Below are 21,833 nucleotides of genomic sequence, written 5' to 3'. Positions count from 1 at the left end.
GAGTGGCATGGAACTTTTTAATTTGGAAGGCAAAAAGGTTACACTTCATGGAAGGCAGAAGCTGTGCTAACAAATGCTTATTACAAAGTTGTTCTGGCTCGGAAGGAACCTAGGGAACTTCTCTAGGCTCTCCACCTGCACCCCAAGGAGTTGGTAGTGAGCATAAATCTGAAGAAAATCCATGTGTCCAGCAAACTGCCATCTCAAAGAGCTCTTATCCAGGGGAAATTAAAAAGTGAACCTGAAAGAAAGAAGCAGAGAGGTAAGAAGAGATATTCATGGTTTCTAAAATGTCTTGTGATACTACAGACAGTGCGTCAAATCCTTTAACCTAAATTCTAAACCTGTAGAGACAAAGGCAGTTACAGGGTTCCCCAGTTCTGGAAAGTATTTAAACCAGGCTAGAACAACCAAAATAAAGCGAGTATTTTTCAATGAACATTTTACAGAAGTATCCATAAAAACTAATGCTCAAATCTCAATTCCAAGATATAGATGACTTGGAACTGTAGACGCAGTTCTAACACTGGCTCTACAATTAATCAGCTGTGTGACTTCATATAAGTCACTCTGACCTTCCTGATCCACAAACCCTCTCTGTGGTGAGAGGGCTGCAACTTAACCTAAAGAACTTTTCTGGATTTAGAAAGCTTATAAAGCACTAATTTATCATTGGGGTGGGAGTGGTGGGGAGTGGAAGAAAGAAGAATTCGAAAAACCCAGAAAAAGATCCCCAACCTCAGGTTTAACAAAGGACCAAAAGAGAAGGAATAATTTTCATTTAAAGGTAAGACGATTTTTGGCAAGAACGAGGTAGAGAATAACCCCGAGAAGTGGCTTTCTTTCTCATCCCTCTGGGAGGGCTACCTACACAGTGTGCTCCAACCCAGCGTGGCCAGGGGTAACCCCTTGGCTCTAGGCACCCCAGCGTCCCCAGCCGCAAGCAGCCCACTTTCCTGCAGTGTGCCATCTTCCACGTGTGTCATGACTTGAGAAATGTTGGGAAATCCCACCTTTCAGAAGGGGGGGCTACCCCCTACGTGAAAGGGCACCACCTTACTTTGTGTATTGGTTCAGGTGATCCGCAGATTCTAGCATCAGAGCGTAAAGGAAAGATCTTACACTCCTAGCCAGATTGTCATTTCACTAACAATGGCACTTACAGAAATGCTACATAATTGCAGAACATTCCTGCATCAGTGGAATTAGAAGAAATATGTAAAACAAAGAGCAAAAATTGGGGAGCAAAAGTGATCACAGTGCCAAACAAAGAACAAACAGATCTCCTGAAACTCACCTATTCACTCCATCAAATTTCTTAAGCAAACTCTCTGACAACAGACTATCACATCAGTGCTAACAGGCAAGGTGAGAGAGGACTAGAGCACTGGCCACTTCCGGGAAGAGCCCTGACCCCCTGAGAATGCTAAGAGAAATCCTCATTTACTAGGAAAGTCAAGTTTTGAGATCTTATGATATTAAAACATTTAAATCTAAGACATTGGGACTGGTCCATCTAAAAGGCAAGAAAATGATTCATGAGAGTAAATTTCTTTGAAAATGGTTTTCAGAAAATTCCTATTTACATAGATCTGCTCCTTTAAGGCAAAAGTATATTTACCAGACAGTATTCTAAAAGCAGAGCTTCTAGGAGTCTTTGAATTATTAGCTCAACAAAAGTGAACGATTCACCAGGTCAGAAGAATGATTTCAACTGTTAACCAGGGGATAAAGGTTTCAGGAAACTGACTAATAAAGTGTCCTCCCCTGATAACAAGATATGTAAAGTGGAAGCCAGGAGAGTGAGCATGGCTTCTTCCGTCTATCCACCCGAGCAGGAAAGATAGCACCGTTCCATCAACCTGTTCCCGTCATCTCAAGAGAAAGCAAGGCACAACACAAAGAACTATTCAAAATACTTACTCTCTGTGAAGTCACAAAAGATGATGCCAGACAGGGTCATTTCCATTTGGAATGTCTGTTTCCTCAGCACCATGTCTATTCAGACACCAGCACTGAGCAGATATGCTCAAATACCGATTTTCCTTCAAATCCATCTCATCCTAGATTCTACTCACCCAATTAAAACTAAAATTGGAGAAAATAGGAATGAACGCACATCTAGTCTTCTCATCTTACAGATGAGGCAACTGCCATCTGAGAGTCTGACAGATCTGTCCAAAGCTGTGCTGTCCAACACCAGAGCCACTGGCCGCAGGTGACTATTCAAACTGAGTTAACATTAAATAAAGTTAAAATTTCAGTGTCTTAGACGTCCCTGGCGGCCCAGTAGTTAAGACTCTGTGCTTCCAGTGCAAGGGGTGTGGGCTCAATCCCTGGTCAGGGCACTAAGATTCCACATGCCGGGGTGTGGCCAAAAAGGAAAAACAAATAGTGCCTCAGTTACATAGCCACATCTCTAATGCTTAATAACTAACTACATGTGACCAGTAGCTACCATGCTGGGCGGCTGCAGGCTCAAGTTTGCCTAAAGCACAGTTCTATTGGACAGCGCTGGCCCAGGGTCACCCTCTTGAGATAAAGTCAGGTTTCCTGATGTGCATTCTCCTCCATTTCTTCCAGATCATATTAAAGATGACTTACTGTGCAGAAACATTTACCTCTAAGTTTTTCCCATTTAAAAAAGAGAAGCAACTTTGATACTGTTAAAAGAAACCTTCTAACAAGACATATATATTTATCATCCAAAAGTCTTTGAACACCATAGAGAAGAAGGAATATGAAAGTTTGGAGTAAAAATGTCAGTTAACGAGTTCCTACTCAGTCACTTACTAGTTCCAGGCCCTGGACAAACTAATTTAAATTTCATCAAGGTTTTCTTACCTCATGTATAGAAAGGGATTACTACTATTTGTCTACCTCCACCCCAGCGTGCTGAGTGCCATGCTGAGTGCCAAAGAATTGATGCCTTTGAACTGTGGTGTTGGAGAAGACTCTTGAGAGTCCCTTGGACTGCAAGGAGATCCAGCCAGTCCATCCTAAAGGAGATTGGTCCTGAATATTCATTGGAAGGACTGATGCTGAAGCTGAAACTCCAATACTTTGGCCACCTGATGTGAATAACTGACTCATTGGAAAAGACCCTGATGCTGGGAAAGATTGAAGGCGGGAGGAGAAGGGGATGACCGAGGATGAGATGGTTGGATGGGTCACTGACTCGATGGATATGAGTTTGAGCAAGCTCCGGGAGTTGGTGATGGACAGGGAGGCCTGGCGTGCTGCAGTCCATGGGGTCGCAAAGAGTCGGACACGACTGAGCGACTGGACTGAACTGACCCCAGCGTGAGCTGGGGGATGACACAGGTTGCTGTGTATAAAAGTGCACGTGGAATGTGTGAGTCCTGAAAACCTGGTCATGTGATAGAGGTAAAACATTCAACAAATGTCTAATTTTGTAAAAGGCTTTATACAAACATTGTGCATTTTTAACTTTCCACCACCCTGATGGATGATGAAAACCTGGTAATGTATAAAAAGCAAAAACTAAAGGAAAAAAGCAGGGGAAAAAAAAGCAAAGCTCAGCTGAGGATCCACACAGTGTGATCCTCCTCAAACACAATGGGACTATCATGAATACTATTAATCAGAGGCTTCAACAACTGCAAGAGACTCTGATGACCACCCAGGCCAATTCCCTTCCTGTAAAGATAGGGGAAATGAGGGCTCAGCGACAAGCTTATTTCTCCATCCAACTAGTTAACAGCACAGCAAAGTCTACAACACAGGTCTTCTGACTTCTAGTCTCCTGCTCGTGCCCCACTCTACCACCCTTCATGCAGACTGTTTCCTTGGCTTCGTTCTTCTACAGCACATTCCTCATGTCTGAGCATCCACATAACTAAGGATACAGCCATTTTATACAGCAGTTCTGGCTGCTGAAAATGATTTACACACCAAACATGCACTATGACTATTAGCTCTGTGCTAAGCTCTAAGGTCCTATTCCCTGGGCATTTAAGAGTCCAGTGGGAGAGACAGGAAAATGAATGGTTTCATAAGTGTATGGTAAGTGCAGCATTAGGGGCAGGCACCGGGGACCGTGAGAGCCCCAAGAGGCTCCTATGCAACCTGGGGGCAGAATGCCTTGCAGCAGGAATCATCTGAGCTGCAAGGGTAGAGAAAATAAGGCAGGGACTTCATAAACACAAATCTGTAGCAGTCCCCTGGCGGTCCAGTGGTTAGGACTCAGCACTTTCACTACCGGGGCCCAGGCTCCATCCTAGTCAGGAACTAGGACTCCATAAGACACAAAGCTCAGCCAAATTTAAAAAACAGAACAAAATTAAAAAAAAAAAAAAAATCTACCTGATAGTCCCTCTTTTTTTTTTTTTTTGCTGGTTTTCAATGAACCAAATAAAAAATAGAGCAAAATCACCAATTAAAATTCATCAGTTATCAGTTTTTTGTAAAAAAAAAAATAAGCAGATTCAAGGTTTTAAGAATAGGTAAAAAAACTAAGCTCATTCTCCAACCAAGGGAAAAAAGGGGGGTTGAAAAAAAGACTATGCTAACTCAAAATGTTTTCTACAAATTTAGAGTATTCCCCTTTTTCAGAACTTATCTGATGGCTAATTCAATGTAAGGTGAAATGTCACAGAGAAAATGAAATAGACACTAACCCCTCACACACACACAAACTTAAAGCTGGCTGCCAGGAGAAGAGTAAAACCAGGCCTCAGTTCAGTTCAGTTCAGTCACTCAGTTGTGTTCAACTCTTTGCAACCCCATGGACTGCAACACGCCAGGATTCCCTGTCCATCACCAACTCCCGTCCATCAAGTCAGAAACAGGTCTAGAATAAGCCAAAATGGGAGCTCCTGAACTGACAAGATAAGAAAAAGAAATAAAAAAGTACATCTGTGGGCCACTGTGCACTTGGTCTTCACATGTAACAGAATCCCATGGTCACTGTAAGGTTGCATGCCCTTTTGTGCCTCTCTCGACACTGCCCACTTCTGGTCAGAATGTAAAGCAACCCCCACCTAACATCTAGGCCCACCTGGACCTCTGCTGCCCTCCTGTGACTGGAAAGAAACTAGGTTTTATCACAAAAGTATTTGTGGTCTCTTCCCCTAAACTCAGTTTCTCTTTTGAGCTTGTAGTACACTCTCAGCAATGAAATCTACAAGCCACTAGGTGGCAGTAGAGCCTAAAAAACCACATTAAGATTCCCTTTAGAGGTAATTTTCTAGATTACTATAGTACTGATATTTACTGATGAATTTGAAAAGCCAACAGCAATTGCTTGTTGGAATATAATTCCCAGAGTTATGTTCTGCCCAGCCTTGTAGCACCCTCGCTTCAGCCAGGATTAAACACTATGAATTTTTAAAGACCTGTAGAACAGCCTCCACCATAAAAACAAAGTAACACTAACAAGGTTTCAGCACAAGCTGGTGGCAAACTATCTCCCCCAGGCTAAGCACACTTCCAAGCCCAGGTCTGTCCCTTTGTCAAAGCCCTGCTCATTCTTCCCCCTGAAGCAGGGCCGAGTCATCAGGAACTTCCCTTCCCAAGCTGTGATCCAATGTAGCTAAGTCTCTCTTCCCTTCCGAACACCTGAGGTAGGCTGACATTTTCCGAAAAGAATTTCACAAGGAGACATGGAAAAACAAAACAGGAAATATTCACCTGTAGTTATGTAAATCTTTAAATATTCAAATCTACTGAATATGATGCATTCAAAATAGACTTACTGCCACCTAAGTGCCAAATACCATCACTTTAGAGGCGCATGGATTCTCCCAACTCAGAAGCTCACCAGGAGCATTTTTCCTTTTTATAATTTTTTAAATATTATGAAGTCTATTCTTGAACCCAGCAATAGCTACCTATACCAGTGTTGCCAACTGAACAGCCAACTTTTACCATAGGTGTCTCACTCTGCTATCTCTGGGCATGTTTTCAGGGGGCCACAAAGTCTGAAGTTTGGATAAGGTTGTGCTAACAGTAGTTTTTATATATTTATAAACTTCAAGAAGACAGTAAAGTCTTACAGCAGAGGGAAACAATGGGGACTGGAGGGATTCAAAGGAACTTTAGCTTAGTTTCTGTTCAAAATCTGTTCATTGCAAGTAATGAACATGGGGGTGTTATATTATTCTCTGTACTTTTCTGTATTTTTAACATTGCCATACAAGCAAAGAAAGTAAGTAATAAAGGAAAAGATGGTGGTAAAATAACTGTGGCCATTTTAAACACATTTCTCTGACTGTGCAATTGTCAAATACTTTATAATAAGCAATTTTTTTAAGGCTGATTTACATATATATATATTTATGTATGTATTTATTGACTGCCCCGGGTCTTGGTTGCAGCACGCAGGATCTTCAATCTTCATTGCAGCATGCAGGATCTTTAGTTGCGGTACAGGAACCTCACTTGTGGTGAAGGAACTCTTAGTTGCGGCATGTAGAATCTAATTCTCTGACAGGGATCGAACCCAGCCCCCTTCATTGGGAGCATGGAATCTTAGCCACTAGACCACCAGGGAAGTTCCTATAATAAGCAATTTTAAGCAAAAATTAGGGCTTCCCTGGTGGCTCAGATGGTAAAGAATCTGTCTGCAGTGCGGGAGACCCAGGTTTCCCTGTGTCGGGAAGATTCCCTGGAGAAGAAAATGGCAACCCACTACAGTACCCTTGCCTGAAGAATCCCTATGGACAAAGGAGCCTGGTGGGCTACAGTCTGTGGGGATGCAGAGTCGGACAAAATTGAGCAAGTAACACAAGCGAAAATAGAGATTAAAAACATTTTTTTACATCAGACTGAATTATCAAACTTAAAAGATTTCCAGTAAGGCTCTTTGAATCTTAGTTTCCCGTTCATAAATGGAATAAGCAAGTTTATCCTCAAGAGGTTGTTCTGAAAATAAAACAGAATAAGAAGCACTTAAAACCTGATCCATGTGAGCATTCACTATCTGCTAACTTCCTTACTTCTCCTTGAAAACATTTATTTAACTCAATGCCATTTTCTTCTGATCTGCCTTTTTCAAAGTCGCTGCTGGTTTTAAATGCTACCCCGAAATTCACAAAAAGCAGTACGCTATATATGTTTATCCTTTTTATACCCAACTCCCAACATACTTGGCAAAAATGGAAAGTATTAAATTTTTGTTGTACCCTCTGATATAAATATTGAAAACTCACTTAAAAACCATTTTTAAAAGTGTTTTAGGACACTGCACATAGAACTGAATTAGAAACACAGAAAAAGAGCAGAAAAATGTCTATTTGAAGATTGAGAGCAGGACAGTATACTGTATGTCAAATGAAAGATCTCTGGGAACAAAAAACCCTGATGAGTCCCCCACAGAAGAACTTCTCTATGAATACACCCTCTATAGAATGATTTAACACTGTAATCTGGGATTGGAAGATTATGCTGTACCCTGGACCCATAATTCCCAGCTGAACAGGTGGCCCTAGGTCGTTAATATGGTCTGTAGTATGCAAACTCAGTTTCTGCCAAGCCTGCTTTTTTGTCTGTTTTTGTCATAATTTTGAAATACTAGGCTCTCTGCAGCAGAGTCCTCTTCCAATCGTGACAGCCCTAAGAAATAATTTTTCATGATTTGGCATCTCCCTGATCCTAGAGAACATCCTTGGACTGTATGCTCTGTCCCCTTGTTAAAGCATACACCACCATGACTCATCTAGAAAAAACTAAGGCATTTACTTTTTAGACTAAGGCATTGCTCTAAAGTAAGGCATTGCTTTTAGAGGAAGGCAATCAGAAGACTTATGACCTTTCCAGCAAGTTTACTATCGGAGCCCAAGGGTTACTCAGGACGTTCACAGGTCAATGAAGGTCAGTGTTTTTGGCTAAGTTTTCCACCTGCACTGAAGAAGCTGTCACTGGTCAGACACCTCGCCTGTGGCCTCTGCTCCCAGATAGTATGGCAGCCACCTTCTCTCAGCCCCCACAGCACTCTGTTCAGGTCTTTAGCATGGCTCTAACTGCTGTGGGTACATGGCTTCTCCATTAGACTGTTCACTTCTTGAAGGCAGGAACTATGTTTTCCTTTTCTTTGTATTCCCAGTATCAAGGCATTGACTGGCATATGAGAGAACAATTCAAGTCCTGATCAGGTCTCCAAAAAATTCAACTGTATTAGGATAGTAGAAAGAAATGGTTCTCAACCTCTTTCACTGATAGAAACCATCTCTGTCAACTTAACTATTGCCAAAAGTGAAACTTCACCTGAACTAACAGAACTGCTTTTGAGACAATATAAAAAATGGAAAGGCTTTATGTAATATACTAAGGAACTGATTGACTTATGATAGAAATTGAAGTACAGTCACATTATTACATTTACCTTGCCCATGGCTATTGTAACTCATGTGTTAGATTTCTGATTAATACAAAAATGACAGCTTTCCAAGTACAACAGAAAGAGGTTGGGCCTCTTCCCCCAGAGACAGTAGCATTTCCTAAGGTTCTCTTTTCTCTACCCCAGTAATAGCAACATTTAATTCTGTAGGGAAAGGCGGAGAATAGAGTGCATTTACTCATCAGTAGGCAACATAGGATATTGGAAGAGCACCACTGGACAAGGACACTGCTCTGCTAACACTGAGCTGCATGGCCAAGGAAACCTACTAGACTGTTCTGGAACTCTCTTTCCTCATATATAAAATAAGTATTAATACAAAGTCAAGTGCTTCTCAGAGCTTTAGGATTCTGCTTAGGAGGGAAGGATGGAGGGGAGGGCATACTACACACGAGGAGAGCCCAAGCAAAGAGGGCTTTTCAACTCTGTCAATCAAAACAACCCTGGCTCCTCTGCCACTTTATATATTGAGATTCTATTTTTGGGGCTTCAAAATCACTGCGGATGGTGATTGCAGCCATGAAATTAAAAGGCGCTTGCTCCTTGGAAGAAAAGTTATGACCAACCTAGACAGCATATTAAAAAGCAGAGACATTACTTTGTCAACAAAGGTCCATCTAGTCAAGGCTATGGTTTTTCCCATTGTCATGTATGGATGTAAGAGTTGGACTATAAAGAAAGCTGAACGCAGAAGAATTGATGCTTTTCAACTATGGTGTTGGAGAAGACTCTTGAGAATCCCTTGGACTGCAAGGAGATCCAACTAGTCCATCCTAAAGGAGATCAGTCCTAGGTGCTCACTGGAAGGACTGACGTTGAAGCTGAAACTCCAATACTTTTGGCCACCTGATGCAAACAGCAGACTCATTTGAAAAGACCCTGATGTTGGGAAAGATTGAGGGCAGGAGGAGAAGGGGATGACAGAGGATGAGATGGTTGGATGGCATCACCGACTCAATGGACATGGGTTTGGGTGAACTCCAGGAGTTGGTGATGGACAGGGAGGCCTGGCGTGCTGCAGTTCATGGGGTCGCAAAGCGTCGGACACAACTGAGCAACTGCACTGAACTGATTAAGATACTTAGGAAATAAAAGAGCTCTACTGCTAAAAAAAAAAAGGAAAACTGACAAATGAACCAAATAGCATCTCATCTTATATTTTAAGGTGTTCTCCCAAGCTAATCCAATTTTCCCATTAATTTTTAATTTAGCACATATATTAGCAAGAAGCTGTCATCATGAAGCTATCATTCATTTAGCATGTACTATACATGTATCAGGTGTAAGCACTATACTAGGTACTACGGGAACAATGGCCCAGCACTTGAAGTCATCTGAGAAAAAATTATAGAGCAAAACTAAAACCAAAATCTACAATTTATGTCTCTTCTAAGATCTCAGAGTTATTTTCATGGGGTTATTGGTGCAGAAATTAATGTATTAGCTACAAGCAAACTCCCATTTTCTGCTATCTTAATGATTTCCAGAACAGTGAGAAGAGAAGGCAATGACCAAGATCAGCAGCACTGATGAATCATGATGATATTAACACAAGCTTTGCAGACCAATATGGAAAATTCTGCAAACCTCTCATCAGCACTATGGGAACTCTGCCAACCATGATCAAAACCAGCCCTCCAATCTCTATTCCTAAAATCAACATCATGTGATAAGTGCTAAGATCATCACTTACATTCTTCTAGTCTCCTCCTCCTCAGTTAAGTAAACAGGAATGATTCAGCCAACGAAGTTCATGACGACAAGGTGAAGGATGGTGCTGGCAAAGAGAAAATCAGCAAAGGCTCGCTCTGGGGAGATGCCTTGGAAATCCGCCTTGTTTTGTGGGTTGATCTGTATTCTCAGACAAACTGTACAAGAACAAAAACACAAAAATGATTATCAAGTATGTAACATGTATGACTAATGCACATACTCAGACCCCCTGACCCAATACTTCTATTCCAACAGAAGTGATACCAAGTCCACCAAAAGACGTGTACAGGAATGATACCAATGGTGGCCCCCAAATGGATGCAATCTAATACCTATCAATGGTAAAACAGGGGGTATTCTCCAGCAGTTCAGTGGTTAGGACTCAGCACTTTCACTGACAGAGACCCAGATTCCATCCCTGGTTGGAGAACTAAGATCTCACAAGTTGAGCAACCCAAAAAAAAAAAAAAAAACCCACAAACAAAACAGCAAAATGGGTAAATTATGGCATATGCATACAACAGATACCATAAAGCAATGAAAGAACTTCACATCATGGATTTCCACAAATATCATGATGAGCAACACAATCCAGACGCCAAAAAGTACATTCTTATGATTCTACTTCTACAAAGCTTAAAACCGGCCAAAAACAATCTACAGTAATACAAGTCAGGATAATGGTTTTTAATCTTTGACAGGAGAGATGACTTGGAAAGCATGCGGAGAGACCTTTAGGGTACTGGTAATGTTCTATATCTTGATGTGGTAGTGGTTAAAAGGGTAAATTTTTTAAAGTTCATCAAGTTGTACACTTAAATTTTCTGCTGTTGTTTGTTAAAGGGAACAATATGACTTCTCAGAGTTAAACTAAAAATCAAAGGCTTACTTAGAAAAAATATATATACAACCAGAAAATCTTGAGAACTCTCTTATCTCCTGACTTAAGTTTATAAACTTTTTAAGACTGAGATGTACTTGAGGGAGTAACAAAGGAGTAACAAAGGAGGCAGGCTGAGACCCAGTTATAAAGTTGTGAATTATTTCCAACAGAACATGTATATTAGACGGCAGAGATGCGTATACACGAGGACCTCACAGTTATAATCTTTGATCTCCCAGTTCTAGCAGCTGCTGGTCTCAAAAAAGGCAAGAGATCTAAATTACACAGCTCTGACAGAGAACTCTCCATTGCCACCTTCTGTACCCTTGAAGATTCCAACCTGATACTGTAGCCAAAGTGACCATTTGACATGAAAAGAAAGTTCTAGGGATACACTTTTCCAAAATATCTTTCTACCTGTGACAAATGATTACAGAACTTAAATTTACTTCAGACTAGCATCTGTTCCCATCACTTCATGGCAAATAGATGCGGAAACAGTGACAGACTTTATTTTGGGGGGTTCCAAAATCACTGCAGATGGTGACTGCAGCCATGAAATTAAAAGGTAGTTGCTCCTTGGAAGAAAGGCTATGACCAACCTAGGCAGCATATTAAAAAGCAGAGACGTTACTTTGTCAACAAAGGTACATCTAGTCAAGGCTATGGTTTTTCCAGTAGTCATGTATGGATGTGAGAGTTGAACTATAAAGAAAGCTGGGCGCCAAAGAATTGATGCTTTTGAACTGTGGTGTTGGACAAGACTCTTGAGAGTCCCTTGGACTGCAAGGAGATCCAACCAGTCCATCCTAAAGGAGATAAGTCCTGGGTGTTCACTGGAAGGACTGATGCTGAAGCTGAAACTCCAATACTTTGGCCACCTGATGTGAAGAACTGACTCACTGGAAAAGATCCTGATGCTGGGAAAGATCGAAGGTGGGAGGAGAAGGGGATGACAGATGATGAGATGGTTGGATGGCAACACCAACTCAATGGACAGGAGTCTGAGTAAACTCCGGGAGTTGGTGATAGACAGGGAGGCCTGGTGTGCTGCAGTCCATGGGGTCACAAAGAGTCAGACACAACTGAGTGACTGACCTGAACTGAGCATCCATTTTACCACTAACCAAGAGAAGGCAACAAACTAAGATCTAATCCAAAGATCAGAAAACTACTAGACTAGTTCTCAAGAGTCCATCACTATGGCAACAGAGTTGTCATTATGCTTAAACATGGAAACAGCCCTGATGTTTTCAGGAAACTGGACTCTTAAAAACATGAACGACACTGACTGAAACAAGGGTGGCCAATTAAAATCTGCTGGGGCAAGTACAGCTTGCTTCATCCATTTGCCAGGGCAACTAGCAACATCTATTAATGTTTAAAATGTTTCCACCTTTTAACTTAAGAATTTATCTTACAGAACAAGGACATTCTAACAGCATGTACCTAAAGCTGAAAAAAAAAGTGAAAACAGTCCAAATGACATCAAGGGATTATTTAAATAAATTACACTACAGACATGCAATAAAACCCCATGCAATTATTCAAAAGAATGAGGTGAATTCTCAATAGGTTGACAGTAAAGATATCTAAAATACATTAATTGAAAAAGAGCCAAAAATATTCTACTCTTCTATTCCATATTTCTCTTAAAGTAAATATATTTTCTCATTTTTCTTGGAATGTAGGAAAAAATCTGGGGAAAGAGATACCAAACACAATTATCAGCGGCGACTGGGGTGGAAGGTGGGAGTAGAGTAATGCTCGAGAATGGAAAAGGAAATGCAAAAGGAAAGAGAAACTCCACATGAAGGTGGATAAGGAAATGAATTGATGTTACCATTTTCACAATCACAGTAACCGAACTTACTTCAATAGTAACATAAAAGTCAGAATCTTGCAGAGATGCAAAGGACCCTGAATGTCATAGAGACCAACATCCCTTACAAAGCACAAAATGCCCAAGAGGTGGTGGGGATGGGTATGCCAAGAGGGCTGCATGAATCAGCTGGGAATCATTTCAAAATATACTTACCATTTCCAGAATCTGATAAGTCATGCCCAGGTAGAGAATTACAAACCATCCAGAGCCTGTGTTATCACAGAGGCAACATATCCCCCACATGCAGGGGTGAAAAAAAAGGCAAAGAAAGCCTGTTCGAAAAGTGTTAGTCTCTCAGGCATGTCCAACACTTTGCGACCCCATAGACTGTAGTCCATAGAATTCTCCAGGCAAAAAGAATACTGGAGTGGGTTGCCATTCCCTTCTCCAAGGGATCTTCCCAACCCAGGGATCAAACCCGCATCTCTTGCATTGCAGGTAGATTCTTTACTGTCTGAGTCATCATGAAAGCCCTCTGTTCAAGAAACAACCCCCACACAGTCTCTCCCTGAGCACTTCCAAAAATGGAAACGTACTACCCCCTGAGGCAGCTTGCTCCATTTTAGTGGTTCTAATTTATCTCCTTAAATGCTCATTTATCCAGCAAAATATTTACTGAGCATCTATGTGCCATGCAGTGTGCTAGGATTTTGGCACAGAATAAGACAAGAGTCTGGCTCCCAAAGAACTTACACTTCAATGAAGAGAAACATAATAAACAAGAAAACAAATAAAGAAATATGAGGTAGAGATACATGCTCTAAAGATAACAAGGTAATAGAAGAATGACTGGGAAGCTATTTCTTATTTGGTGGTAACAGAAGATCTCTCTAACAAGGTGCTATTTTAAGACCAAAATTTGATAGGAGCCAACTATGGAAAGATCTAGGGGCAGAGCGTTCCAGGCAGCAAGAACAATGTTGACATGCTCTAGGTACAACATGTCAGACTGACTAGACTCATGATCAAGGGCAAGAGGGGGACAAGGGCCAAATCCAGTGGGGTTTTGTAAGCTTCAGTAAAGACTCTGGATGTAGTTCTAAGAGCAATAGAGTAATATTTCTAAGTTTTGAGTAAAATAATCTGATTTACATTTTCTAAGGATGGTAGAACTGCAATATAGAGAATGGTTTGCAGAGTTAAAGAAACAAAAGACTCATGTAGAAGCCAAAGAGCTTGGGCAATGGTAATAAAATGGACAGAAGTGGAGAGATACAGGCTGTGTTTTGGAAAAGGGCTTGCTAATGTAATGGATGTGGGAGATAAGAGAAATCAAGGCATCAAGAAAACCTCCTAAATTTTTAGCTTCAACAATTTAACCAACATTGACACTATGTTCTGACTGGCGAAGAGAGATGGTTGGGCCGGAAGGTTCAATTTGGAGTTGTGTGTTAGACATCAAGTGAAGGTGTCAAGTGGGCAACTGGACTTACTAATTTGGAATTCAGGGAACAGGTTAAAACTGAAAATATTAGGCTCCAGTTTCATCCACCTCACTAGAACTGATTCAAATGTATTCTTTTTAATGGCTGAGTAACTGGAGCCTATCGTACAGAGTGAAGTAAGCCAGAAGGAAAAACACCAATACAGTATACTAACGCATATATATGGAATTTAGAGAGATGGTAACGACAACCCTGTATACGAGACAGCAAAAGAGACACTGACGTATGGAACAGTCTTGTGGACTTTGTGGGAGAGGGAGAGGGTGGGAAGATTTGGGAGAATGGCATTGAAACATGTAAAATATCATGTATGAAACGAGATGCCAGTCCAGGTTCAATGCACGATACTGGATGCTTGGGGCTAGTGCACTGGGACGACCCAGAGGGATGGTATGGGGAGGGAAGAGGGTTCAGGATGGGGAACACATGTATACCTGTGGTGGATTCATTTTGATATTTGGCAAAACTAATACAATTATGTAAAGTTTAAAAATAAAATAAAATTAATTAAAAAAAAAAAACTGAAAATATTAATGTGGTAGTCGCAGTTACATAGGTATTATTTACATTCACCTAAACGGAGAAGGCAATGGCACCCCACTCCAATACTCCTGCCTGGAAAATCCCATGGATGGAGGAGCCTGGAAGGCTGCAGTCCATGGGGTGGCTGGGGGTCGGACACGACTGAGCAACTTCACTTTCACTTTTCACTTTCATGCATTGGAGAAGGAAATGGCAACCCACTCCAGTGTTCTTGCCTGGAGAATCCCAGGGACGGGGGAGACTGGTGAGCTGCCGTCTATGGGGTCACACAGAGTCGGACACGACTGAAGCGACTTAGCAGCAGCAGCAAAGGAAAGAAATAGAGACTGGGTCTGGAACCACACCCTCAGACCGAGAAATATCTAGCACAAACAGTAGGAAAGAAAAACCAATGAGGTAAGGAAGAACCACCAGGAAGAGTGTGGTGTAAAAGTTTTGAGAAGTACTTCATTCATTCAGAAGGAAGCAGCCAACTATGTTAACTGCTAAATGTTGCTGAGCATTCAGGCAAGGTGAGGTGTGTGCCATTAGATCTGGCAAGATGGAAAGAGTGGTTTCACTGTAGTGGTGGGGAAAGACCACCAAGAGTGGGTTAAGAGCAAATGGAAAGTCAGGAAGCGGAAACAACAACTAGACTATTTTTTCAAGGAATTCCGTGATGATGGAAAAGAAATGGAACAGTAGCTAGAGGGGTATCTGGAGTCAAATTAATTTTTAATTGGATTAATTAATTATGCTCTAATTAATTACAGCATGTGTGTATGATGGGAATGATCCAGTGGAGGGAAATTAATGGTACAGAATGGAGGGATGATTACAGAAGCTGAGTCCCTGAGTGAGCAAGAGACATCAAGATGCTCTTCACACGTGGAGGAGGTGGCCTCTGATAGGAAAGGGATATATCATCCACCATCACAGGAAGTTCAGAGAGCAGGGGTACAAGTGGAGGTGAGCTGCTATGATTCCTTGCTGGGAAAGGGAAAGCAAAAAAACAAAGCAAGATCAACTGAGAATAAAGGAAAAGAGAAAAGACAGGTGAGAGTGCAGAGAGAAATTACGAAGCATATCTTGGAAAAGCAAACGTATTAGGGAAGTGTTACAGGACCACTATTCTCACCAACACTTCTCCATCACTGCACCATATCCATGTACTTGCCTGCATCTCCCACCAGACTGTAAACCCTGTGGGAGTAGAGACCACATCCTCATGTTCCATAGTTAAATTCTCAGTTCCCTGCCAGGAAACCTGACATATAAATGTTCAACATTCCTTAACTTATCAGAGGCACACTCACAACTGAATATCCATTAATAAGCACTGATTGATGAACAGAGCATTACACGCCTACAGAACATGGGAGGAAGACCTAAATCTCAAGACCCAGGCAAGGGCTCAAAGGGAAGCAGCACTTGAGCTGTCTAAGAAGTGAAGGAATTTTCCAGGCAATCAAACAAAGGTAAAATAGCCTAATACACCTTGGAATGTTCAGGGAATAATAAGTAACACAATAATACTGGAATATAAAGTACAGAGGAGGTGGAGACAAGAGATGAAGCTTGTGATGTGTCCAGAGCCAGATAACAAAAAGCCTCTACACCATTAAAAAAATCTTTTAAATTTCTCTTTGGATACAGACAAATTTTCTGTGGGGAGTAGAACAGTTAGATCTTCAAGTCAAATCAAGCCTGCAAACATAGTGGAAGAGGGACTGGAGGGAGAGACAAGAGGCTGGGAGATCAATAACGAAGATTACAGTAGTCCAGATAGCAGATATTGACAGCCTGAGTGACAGAAGACAACAGCTAGCAATGGGTATGACATTTAGAAACAGGACTGTCAGGCATAATGCTGCCAAACTCCCAATCTCTTTGATAACAGTTATGGGCCTAGGAATCTAAGAGATAATTCAAAGAAACACTGGACTCCAGTCTTCACGGCCAAAGAGCTGCCATGAGAAAGAAAACACTCTGAATTAGGCCTCCTTATCTTTCAAATTCAAACCGTTTTGGATCTATAAACCAGGGGAAACAAAACTTTGTTAATTCCAAAAGTATTTCATAAAGATTAGAAAACAGAATAGACAAAAGCTGTGAAACTACTTAAAAACTGATTTCAAGATCAAAGACTTATTTTAAAGAGTCTTAATGTTTTCCACACATCCCTCCTAAATAGCACTTTAAAGGAGCAAAAAGAGGTATTTCAATCAAGTAAAAAAGGAAAAACTAGAAAGGCTGCCAACACTGGGATGCTATTCTGAAAAGGGGACAGGTGTCTCTTCTAGAGATATCTAACCACAAGATAAACAGTCAGCTGCTGAGGATGTCTGAAATCTGTCTGGAAGAAAAAAATATTCTATCATTGAAGTCCTCTACACTGTAAACTGTTGATCAAAAAAAAAAACAAAAAAAAAGATTTCTCAATGGCAATTTTCTACCTCTGGCTCCTTCTTGAAACCATGGGTAAGTCTCCCCAGTCATGAGGGAATAGAAGAAAACAGATCATTTTCATTGGGCCCAAATAATATCAGGCTTTAAAAAAAAAAAAGTGACAGGATCCTGTACTGATTTATAATGTACTAGTCAATTTCCAAACAGCATATGCTAAATAACACATGCAGAAGGGATGGAAGAGAACAGACTACCAAAAAGAAATTAAGGGAACCAGGTTAGAGAACTTTCCCCTCCAATTTATCCTACACATTAACACCAATTTTAAGTCTCTCCTTCACTCAAATCTAAAAACATTTTTAAATGTTTTAAATGCTTAGATGCATTCCTATTATCTACAGGATAAAACTCCTTGGCCTGGCCCTCAAGGTTCTAGCACCCAGAACTACCTAATCTTTCCACATAATCGCCTACAATTCCCTTTCTCAGCCAAACTCACCTCCTCCCTTCTCTTCCAATAGATAGAACAACTTGGGGAAGTTAGAAACCCCAGCACAAGAAACAGACACAAGGCAGTGGTAGATTTAGTAAGCTCAAAGGTGTCAAAAGAAATGCAAACAAAAAAGGACAAATGGGACCAAATTAAACTTAAAAACACTTGCACAGAAAAGGAAATTATAAACAAAAATAAAAAGAAAACCCTCAGAATGGGAGAAAGCAACAGACAAAGGATTAACTTCCAAAATATACAAGCAGCTCACACAGCTCAATATAAGACAAATAAGCCAACCAAAACATGGGCAGAAGACCTAAACAGACATTTCTCCAAAGACGCATCAGTTCAGTTCAGTTGCTCAGTCATATCCAACTCTTTGGGACCCCATGGACTGCAGCACATCAGGCCACCCTGTCCATCACCAATTCCCAGAGTTCACTCAAACTCATATCCATTGAGTCAGTGTTGCCATCCAACCATCTCATCCTCTGTCATCCCCTTCTCCTCCCACCTTCAATCTTTCCCAGCATCAGGGTCTTTTCCAGCAAGTCAGTTCTTCAAATCAGGTGGCCAATGTATTGGAGTTTTAGCTTCAGCATCAGTCCTTCCAATTAACACCCAGGACTGATTTCCTTTAGGATGGACTGGTTGGATCTCCTTGCAGTCCAAGGGACTCTCAAGAGTCTTCTCCAAAAGCATCAATTCTTCAACACTCAGCTTTCTTCACAGTCCAGCTCTCACATCCATACATGACCACTGGAAAAACCATAGCTTTGATTAAATGGACCTTTGTTGACAAAGTAATGTCTCTGCTTTTTAATACGCTGTCTAGGTTAGTCATAACTTTTCTTCCAAGGAGCAAGTGTCTTTTAATTTCATGGCTGCAATCACCATTGGTGATTTTGGAGCCCAAAAAAATAAAGTCTGACACTGTTTCCACTATTTCCCCATCTATTTGCCATGAAGTGATGGGACCAGATGCATGATCTTAGTTTTCTGAATGTTGAGCTTTATGCCAACTTTTTCACTCTCCTCTTTAACTTTCATCAAGAGGCTCTTTAGTCCTTCTTCACTTTCTGCCGTAAAGGTGGTATCATCTGCATATCTGAAGTTACTGGTATTTCTCCCAGCAATCTTGATTCCAGCTTGTGCTTCATCTAGTTTCTCATGATGTACTCTTCATATTAGTTAAATAAGCAGGGTGACAATATACAGCCTTGACGTACTCCTTTCCCGATTTGGAAACAGTCTGATGTTCCATGTCTAGTTCTAACTGTTGCTTCCTGACCTGCATACAGATTTCTCAAGAGGCAGGTCAGGTGGTCTGGTATTCCCATCTCTTGAAGAATTTTCCACAGTTTATTGTGATCCACACAGTCAAAGACTTTGGCATAGTCAATAAAGTAGAATTAGATGTTCTTCTGGAACTCTTGCTTTTTTGATGATCCAGCAGATGTTGGTAATTTGATCTCTGGTTCCTCTGCCTTTTCTAAATCCAGCCAATAAACACATGAAAAGATGCTCAACATGGCTCATTAATAGAGAAATGATCTAAAGAAATCAAACAACAATGAGGTATCACCACCTCACACTGGTCAGAATGCTGCTGCTGCTGCTGCTAAGTCAATGCAGTCGTGTCCGACTCTGTGGGACCCCATAGATGGCAGCCCACCAGGATCCCCCGCCCCTGGGATTCTCCAGGCAAGAACACTGGAGTGGGGTGCCATTGCCTTCTCCGCTGGTCAGAATGGCCACCATCAAAAAATGTATTATACAAACAATAAATGCTGGAGAGGATATGGAGAAGAGAGAACCCTCTTCCACTGTTGGGAATGTAAACTGAGGCAGCCACTATGGAGAACAGTATGAAGATTACTTTAAAAACTAGGAATAAAACTACCGTATAACCCAGGAATCCCACTACTGGGCATACACCCTGAGAAAGCCGTAATTCAAAAAGACACATGTACTCCAAATCTCACTGCAGCACCATTTACAATAGTCAGGACATGGAAGCAACCGAGATGCCTGTCAACAGATAAATGGATAAAGAAGCTGTACATACATACAATGGAGTATTGCCGCTGCTAAATCGATTCAGTCGTGTCCGACTCTGTGTGACCCCATAGACGGCAGCCCACCAGTCTCCCCAGTCCCTGGGATTCTCCAGGCAAGAACACTGGAGTGGGTTGCCATTTCCTTCTCCAATGCATGAAAGTGAAAAGTGAAAAGGAAGTCGCTCAGTCGTGTCCGACTCCCAGCGACCCCATGGACTACAGCCTACCAGGCTCCTCCATCCATGGGATTTTCCAGGCAAGAGTACTGGAGTGGGGTGCCATTGCCTTCTCCACAATGGAGTATTACTCAGCCATAAAAAGGAACAGATTTGAGGGTGCTGAACTGAGGTGGATGTACCTAGAGCCTGTTACACAGAGTGAAGTCAGTCAGAAACAAAAAAACAAATATCATATATTGCCACATATATATGGAATCCAGAGAAATGGTACTCATGAACCTATATGCAGGACAGAACAGAGAGGCAGACAGTAGACTTGTGGACACAGCAGAAGAAAAGGGTGTGATGAATTGAGAGTAGCACTGAAACATATACATTACCATGTGTGAAACAGATAGCTAGTGGGAGGCTGCTATGTAACTCAGGGAGCTCAACCCAGTGCTATATGACAACCCAGAGATGGGGGATGGGGGTGTGGAAGTGGGAGGGAGTTTCAAGAGGGAGGGGATATAGGTATCCTTATGGTTGATTCACTCTGCTGTATAGCAAAAACCAACACAACATTGTAAAGCAGTTCTCCTCCAGTTAAAAATAAGTTTTAAAAGAACAAAATTTAAAAAATAAAAAGAAATGCAACCAATACCCTTCCACAGCAACTATGAATTGCCCTGAATCCTTTTTCCTAAAGCAATTTTCATTTCTTAGACCCAATTACCTATTATCCAACAGCTATGAAATCACAATCCCCCACAAGAACTCCATTACTCCCTCTCACTAGGCATTTTCTTCAATGAAAAGCCATCAACTTCTCATTGGGGAGGAAGTTAGGGGGTCTGCCAATTCAATTTTAGCCACAGCAGCCTCAAACCCAAAGACTTGGCATAAGGAAAAATAAAATTCTTCTGATTGTATCACACCAATAATAGAATTATAAGAATGAAAGCTGAGTTCAAGACAGTAAAATAACAGCTTCAGAGTTGGGTTTTCCGTTTTAAAAGTTTACCAACTTCAAAGCTGTGTTAAACTTAAGTTAAAGATGAAATGCAGTTTTCCCTGGACCAATATGAAGTGAAGTGGATCACCAGGTTGAGGAGCAGAATGAAGGTGTTTCTAGATTTAAGTCCAGTTCTTCGGCGGCTTTTTGGCGTTAGGTACGACAACCTGAATGAGCCTCAATTTCCCCACTCACAAAAACACAGCAATGCAGATTACCCTCACAACTTCAGAAGGCGGTGGTCTGATACAGAACCGAGTACTGTGGAAATAGAAGTGAAATCGCTCAGCCGTGTCCGACTCTTTGCGACCCTGTGGACGGTAGCCTAACAAGCTCCTCCGTCCATAGGATTTTCCAGGCAAGAGTACTGGAGTGGGTTGCCATTTCCTTCTCCAGGAGATCTTCCCAACCCAGGGATCGAACCGGGGTCTCCCACATTGTAGGCAGACGCTTTACCGTCTGAGCCACCAGGGAACTGTGTGGAAATAGAAGTACGCACCAAAGCAACACATTATTATTGAGATCACTTATAGAATCATTACCCGCTAGGATGAAGCTCCCCACACAAGAGATGAAGCCCGAGAGGAAGGAGTTGAAGGGGAAGGTCCCCACGAGGAGACAATAACCGAATTGCAGCGCTCCAGTCAGCAGTATATACAGGAGGTACGCGTCCAACAACTTCAAACGCTGAGGTGTGGCGCTCAAGTACTCTTCTAAAAACCGCGAGATGACCGACAACACAGACGCCGACATGGCTACAGTCAGCTACAAGCTGAATATTCCCGCCGGCCTACCCTCAGACTCCTAACTAAACAGACCACCACACCGGATATAGGCTCGGCGCATGCGTACAGCTAATATGCAAGCTCCGCCCTCCTCGAGTTGCCACTT

The 21,833-nt window shown here is 41.6% G+C and overlaps 1 protein-coding gene across 2 annotated transcripts; it reads right to left on the bottom strand.

Moving 5' to 3' along the window:
* Positions 1-21,797, bottom strand: DAD1 (defender against cell death 1). Of its 2 annotated transcripts, none has more exons than XM_019968389.2 (3): positions 21,485-21,796; positions 10,053-10,227; positions 1-241 (listed from the first exon to the last, which is right to left on the bottom strand). In XM_019968389.2, exons 1-2 carry the CDS (start codon positions 21,693-21,695, stop codon positions 10,097-10,099), a joined length of 342 nt encoding a protein of 113 aa, XP_019823948.1. In that variant the 5' UTR covers positions 21,696-21,796; the 3' UTR covers positions 1-241; positions 10,053-10,096. The 2 variants fall into 2 exon arrangements, with proteins under 2 accessions (XP_019823948.1, XP_019823950.1); XM_019968391.2 differs by lacking the exon at positions 1-241 and adding an exon at positions 6,759-6,885 and having other exon boundaries at positions 21,485-21,797.
* Positions 21,798-21,833: the final 36 nt, after the last annotated feature.

Source organism: Bos indicus, chromosome 10 (genome assembly GCF_029378745.1).
Source record: "Bos indicus isolate NIAB-ARS_2022 breed Sahiwal x Tharparkar chromosome 10, NIAB-ARS_B.indTharparkar_mat_pri_1.0, whole genome shotgun sequence".
NCBI lineage: Eukaryota > Metazoa > Chordata > Mammalia > Artiodactyla > Bovidae > Bos > Bos indicus.
The sequence above is the reverse complement of the archived record's forward strand: the minus strand, read 5'-3'. Positions and strand labels throughout refer to the sequence as shown.

Excerpts from the sequence above, each read along its gene's own strand:
- DAD1 (XM_019968391.2), bottom strand. The coding sequence starts at position 21,695 with ATGTCGGCGTCTGTGTTGTCGGTCATCTCGCGGTTTTTAGAAGAGTAC. Across the intron at positions 10,228-21,484 it reads GGGGAGCTTCATCCTAGCGG|TTTGTCTGAGAATACAGATC; the intron begins GTAATGATTCTA and ends GTTCTTGTACAG.